General features: G+C 60.7%; 1 protein-coding gene across 1 annotated transcript in view; it reads right to left on the bottom strand.

Annotated features, from left to right (window-relative positions):
* Positions 1 to 784: 784 nt before the first annotated feature.
* Positions 785 to 5,773, bottom strand: part of LOC112956553 (mucin-3B-like) — a 5,934-nt gene continuing 945 nt past the window's right edge. The window contains exons 2-10 of the mRNA XM_026050065.1: positions 4,191 to 5,642; positions 3,183 to 3,665; positions 2,675 to 2,782; positions 2,462 to 2,577; positions 2,275 to 2,333; positions 2,010 to 2,155; positions 1,774 to 1,842; positions 1,528 to 1,690; positions 785 to 968 (exon numbers count right to left, since the gene is read on the bottom strand). Coding sequence (XP_025905850.1) covers positions 785 to 968; positions 1,528 to 1,690; positions 1,774 to 1,842; positions 2,010 to 2,155; positions 2,275 to 2,333; positions 2,462 to 2,577; positions 2,675 to 2,782; positions 3,183 to 3,665; positions 4,191 to 5,642 — 2,780 coding nt within the window. The remainder of the gene's footprint in view (positions 969 to 1,527; positions 1,691 to 1,773; positions 1,843 to 2,009; positions 2,156 to 2,274; positions 2,334 to 2,461; positions 2,578 to 2,674; positions 2,783 to 3,182; positions 3,666 to 4,190; positions 5,643 to 5,773) is intronic.

Genomic DNA, 5,773 nt, shown 5'->3' with positions numbered 1-5,773 from the left:
GGGCTCTCCATGGGGCTCTCCATGAGGCTCTCCATGGGGCTCTCCATGGGGCTCTCCATGAGGATCTCCATGGGGCTCTCCATGGGGCTCTCCATGAGGCTCTCCATAGGGCTCTCCATGGGGCTCTCCATAGGGCTCTCCATAGGGCTCTCCATGGGGCTCTCCATGGGGCTCTCCATGGGGTTCTCTATGGGGCTCTCCATGGGGCTCTCCATGAGGATCTCCATGGGGCTCTCCATGGGGCTCTCCATGAGGCTCTCCATAGGGCTCTCCATGGGGCTCTGTATGGGGCTCTCCATGGGGCTCTCCATGAGACTCTCCATGGGGCTCTCCATGGGGCCAAGGTTTCTTCCCCAAGGCCTCATGTTTCCCTGGAGCGTTCCGCTGTGGGGACCCAGCACTCACCTGGCCTCTCACCTTCCCAAGGCGCCGAGCCCCTGCCATTCACGTGGTAGATGCCGGTGGCACGGGACTTGCTCCTGCTGCCCAGCCAGCTGCTCCCGTCGCTGCTCTCACTGCAAACAAGTGTCAGTGATGCCATAGGGAGCAGAAGACGGGGAGAAAACCAGAAAGAAGGGGAACTTGCGYGCTCTGTCATCCCAGCAATGGGGCTGATCTTAACGCTCCCGCCCTCATGGGACACAATGCTGCCAAGTTTTGGCCACAGAGCATTTTTTGAGGTGGTTTTGGCTCATTATGAAGCTCCCATTCGGGCCCCCAGGAGCCCAGGTGCCCTCRTCACCTCCAAGAAGGTCCCCAGGGACCCTGCCCTCCCTCAAGCCCTTTACCTGTCCTTGCCCAAGTGTGTCTTCCTTCTGGCCAGGCAGGTGGAGAGGACGAGGCAGAGGAGGAGCAGGATGAGGAGGGGGAGACCCAGGCCCAGCCCCACACCCAGCCCCAGGCCCAGCTTGCTGATGTGGGTCTCGCAGCGGTCGCCAGATGTCAGGTACCAGGGCACACCTGGGCAGCTGTGGGAGAGACATGGTGTGGGAAGGGGACCCAGATCCCTRATCCCCAAGATTCGGCCTAGGATTGGGGATCAGCATTCTCTAGGACACCCACTGTCCACCCACCACCGCTGTGGTCCCTGAGACCTTCTCAGAGCCAGTGGAAAACCCATGAGACTTGGCCCCACATCCACGTGTTGAAGGCAGGTTTGGGGTTAGGGTTAGGACTGAGGTCAGGGTTTGAGTGGGGGTTAAGGGTCAGGTTGGGGTTAAGAGGTTAGTGCTGTGCCTGAGATTAGGTTAAAGTCAGGCTTAGGAATGGTGTTAAGATGAGGGTTAGCTTGGCCTGRAACCACATCACTATTAGGAGGAAAACTGAGCTTGGATGAAGGTCTGGATAAAGGTTACGTTTAGGTTGGAGTTACGACTAGGACCCAGACCAGGGCTAAGATCAGCGTCAGGGTGGAGCTGAGCTTGGATAAGGGCTAAGGTTAGGGATAAGGCTGGGGTTTGGGTGCGATTAGCATTGGGCGAGGTTTAGGTTTTGGCTACGGCCAAGGCGAGGGCTGGAGCCACCCACTAGCAGCGAGGTCCGTTCTCTGTCACCCGGCAGTTCCCGCCGTTGCAGTCGATGGTGCCGGGGACGTTGAGGGTGCAGTTGGTGACGCAGAAGATATTTTTCCCAATTTGGTGGGGATAGTAAAATTGTCTGAATTTGGCCAGCACCCGCTTCCTGCACATCTCTGGAGAGGAGAGACGACGTCACAAGGTGCCCTAGCCCGTCACCCGTGCGCCCTATAGTGTCTGTGGGCTGCACCACGCTTACCCGTATAGTTGACCTCCTGCTTCTCAATGAGGGTGACTTCAGACGAAGAAGGGCTGAAACAGAGCTCTTCTGCAAGTGGAAAGAGCAAGACGTCACTGGAGACCATCACTGTGCAGTGATGGAGAGACGGGTCATGGGGAGAAGATCGGACCCTAATCGCAGAGCTGCTCCTACCACAATTACTGCCCTCCTCGTTACCCCCTCCGGGACCCTCTCAGCCCTGCCCAGGCCCCTACTCGCTGTGTGGCTGCAGTTCTGGGGCTGAGCCACAGACTTCAGCGTCTCCAGCAGCTCCCGGGACTTGTGCTCGAGGTTGTAGGTGGAGGTGGCTTCGGGCGGTGGGTGCAGCAAGACTCGGTAGTTCACTACGACGCTGCCGTTCCTACGGGGAGCGAAAGYGTCTCGATGGGGTGTGCAGCTCCTTGCGCAGCCCATCTGCCGGGGGTTGTGTCCCCCCACAAAGCAAGGTGSGGACAACCACGGGGCGGGCAGCGTCCTCACCTGAGGTCCAAGACCTTGGTGCTGTGGTAGTCAGAGACGTTCTGGTAGATGTGGTCCATCTGGGGAGACAAAGGGGGGATGTGTGACCTGCAAAGTCCTCCCAGCCTGTGGGGCTGCCGTGGAGAATTATGCTGTGGGGCGGACGTCTCCTCCCCATCTGCCATGGGGCAGCCTGGGAGGGACTCACCGTCCGTTCGAACTCGTCAGCGAAGACGCGGTAGGCGGTGGATGAGGAGCGGCTCATAGGCTCGGAGAAGAGGCGGTTGGTGACCCGCGCCGTCATCCTCACAAAGGAGCCTGCCTCTTTGTGGGAAGGAAGGAGGTTTGTGCGACCGTGGGCCTCCCAGGAAGGCGTCTCCACCCTGGGGACCTCAGGAGGRCACAGAGGGACTTTGGTTACCTGGTGTGATCTCGATGGTTGGTGACGAGAACTGGCAGTAGTCTCCTTCTAAGTAGGCCGGGCAGCTGCAACCTGTGGCTGTCCAGACCCCCTGGTTTTGGCAGGGATCTGCAAGAAGAAAGGTGGAAGAGTTAGCGGATCTGCACCCACTTCCCATCCCAGCCCCGTGACATCTGGCCCCTCAGATCCGCCCCCAGATCATCCATCACCGCAGCACCCTGGTTTAGGGGCGGAAGGAAGGGCAGGGGTAAGTTAAGCAGCAAGTTAAGAAGCCCCGTCCTCTCCAGCCCCACTGGCGCGTCCCTCTCTGGGGCAGCAGACGCTGCCTTGGAAGAGAGGAGCCAATTTCCACGGCTTCCTAGTAGGGCTGTGGAGGTGCAAGGCCCTTTGAGAACCCAACCACCCTCTCAAMGACCACCCCGCTGTCCCAGGCAGGGAAATGTGGGTCTTGCAAGTGAAGCAACCATGCCAGGAGGATTCGAACGCGGCCTGGGGCACCCTCACCAACCTGTGGTGGTAGGGACGGGGGTGGTGGTGGTCTTGGTGCTCTTTGCCGTAGTTGTGCTCCTTGTAGTTGGCTTGGGGGTCGTTCTGGAGGTGCTCCTGGTTGTGGTGGTGCTCTTGGTGGTGCTCCTGGTTGCGGTGGTGCTCTGGACGGTGGCAGCAGGTGCCTTGGGGGTGGACTTAGGTCTGGTGGCTGGGACAGTGGTGGTGCTCGCGTTGTAGAACTCGCACCGGGGCCCGTAGTAGCCACTGGGGCAGTAGCACTCGGTGCCCACGGCCGTGGCTCCGTTCTGGCAGGCCGTGTCGTTGTCATAGGTGTCGCAGCGAGGCCCAGACAGCCCCGGTGGGCAGATGCACCTATTGCCCACAGCTGTGCTGCCGTTCTGGCACTGGTCGGCGTCRTCCACGGTCTCACAAGAGGCGCCGGAGAAGCCGGGCGGGCAGAGGCACTCGGTTACGTTGACAACACCGCCGTTGTGGCAGACAACTGGGAGAGATGGGACAAAGAGGGGGTTGAGGGCCAGCAGCACAACCAGGTGTCTCTGATCCAGCCCACTCTGGGCAGCGCAGGAGACCCAGGTGGCCCACGTCCTTGCTTGGCTCCCACCATCCCCTTCATATCCTAACACAGGAAACCTCGTGTCCATCCCGGCCTTGGGAAGGAGACCCCATCCCCACACACATCCCAGAGCAGGAGATCTCATGTCCATCCCAGCCTTGGGAAGGAGACCCCATCCCYACASMCATCCYAGAGCAGGAGATCTCWTGTCCATCSCWGCCTTGGRAAGGAGACCYCATCCCYACASACATCCYRGAGCAGGAGATCTCWTGTCCATCCCWGCCTTGGRAAGGAGACCYCATCCCTACAGMCATCCCAGAGCAGGAGATCTCATGTCCATCCCAGCCTTGGGAAGGAAACCTCATCCCAAGTCCCATCTCACCTCAGGAGATCTTAAGCCCACTCCAGCCTTAGAAAGGAGACACCTTCCCTACATCCATTCCAGGGACCCACCTGGTTTGGGGCTGGAACTGTTCAGATACCAGTGCAGGAAGTAATAGCAGAAGTTGCTGAGAGACTGGCTGGTCGTGCTGCTGAATGAGGTGGGCACCGTTGTGGTGTTGGGAGGTGAGGTGGGCACCTTCAGGGTGGTCAGAGATGCATTCACTGCAGTGCTGGGCTCGGATGTGGATCTTGCTGGAGTGGTGGAGAATGTGCCATTTGGAGGGTACTGGGTCATCCCCACTGTGCGGTTGGGCGCAGAGGTGGGGCTGGTCGCCGTGGTGGTGAGAGTGTCATTCAGGGGGTGCTTGGTCACCTCCATGGTGCGGTTGGGTTGAGAGGTGAGGCTGGTCCCCGTGGTGGTGAGAGTGTCATTCAATGGGTGCTGGGTCACCCCCACGGTGCGGTTGGGTTGAGAGGTGGGACTGGTCACCGTGGTGGGGAGCGTATTGTTCAAAGGATGCTGCGTCACCCCCACGGTGCGGTTGGGCTCAGAGGTGGGACTGGTCATTGTGGTGGTGAGAGTGTCATTCAAGGGGTGTTGGATCACCTCCATGGTGCGGTTAGGCTCAGAGGTGGGGCTGGTCCCCGTGGTGGTGAGAGTGTTGTTCAATGGGTGCTGGGTCACCCCCAAGGTGCGGTTGGTCTCAGAGGTGGGACTGGTCACTGTGGTGGGGAGCGTGTCGTTCAATGGGTGCTGGGTCACCCCCACGGTGCGGTTGGGCTCAGGGGTGGGACTCGCTGTTGTGGTGGGGAATGTCTCGTTCAGGGGGTGCTGGGTCACCTCTGTGCCATTGTGGGTGCCCCCCAGAGACGTGCGGTTTCCAGAGCACGTCGTGTTGGGGTTTCCAGGTGCCATGGTGGCCTCGCTGGTCCTGTTGGGCCAAGCTGTCACTGCGCTAGTAGAGACGTTCCCTGGGGGTCTCGTGACGTGCTCTGTGGTGTTGACCGGGCTTCCTTCCGTGGTTGTCGCCATCGTTGGCACCGTGCTATTGATGTTGGACACGTTGGGTGATGGATGGAGAGTTGTGCTGCTCGTGGAGGCGGCAGCATCTTCACGGGTGACGACCTTCTCAGTGGACGTTGGAGGGGCATCTGGGCACTCACACTCACACCGGGGTCCGCAGAAGCCCACAGGGCAGCGGCAGCCGGTCCCCAGGAGCGTGCCGCCGTTGAGACAGGAGCTGGGCTGCTCCTTGTGTTGGCAGGTGGCTCCCCAGTAGCCCGGTGGGCACACGCACTCCGTGCCAAAGGCGRTGGCGCCGTTCTGGCAGGCGGTGGCTTGGTCGGGGTCTTGGCACAAGGCGCCCGTGAAGCCCGGTGGGCAGTAGCACTTGGTGCCCACGGCGGTGCCGCCRTTCTGGCAGGCCTTGGAGGAGTCGCCCGTCTCGCAGCGGGTGCCGTTGAAGCCGGGCGGACAGGCGCAGCCTTCGCCCACGGCCGTGCCGCCGTTCTCGCAGGAGGCTGCGGGAGAGTGGAGTTGGGCTCGGACCAAGAAGCCCTGCCCAAGTCGAGGACTCTGGGACCAAGAAGTCCTGCCCAAGTTGAGGACTCTGGGACCAAGAAGTCCTGCCCAAGTCGAGGACTCTGGGACC

Source organism: Nothoprocta perdicaria, unplaced genomic scaffold (genome assembly GCF_003342845.1).
Source record: "Nothoprocta perdicaria isolate Ctin4 unplaced genomic scaffold, notPer1 scaffold_645, whole genome shotgun sequence".
NCBI classification, from domain to species: Eukaryota; Metazoa; Chordata; class Aves; order Tinamiformes; family Tinamidae; genus Nothoprocta; species Nothoprocta perdicaria.
This window is presented reverse-complemented; position numbering and strand designations above follow the sequence as displayed.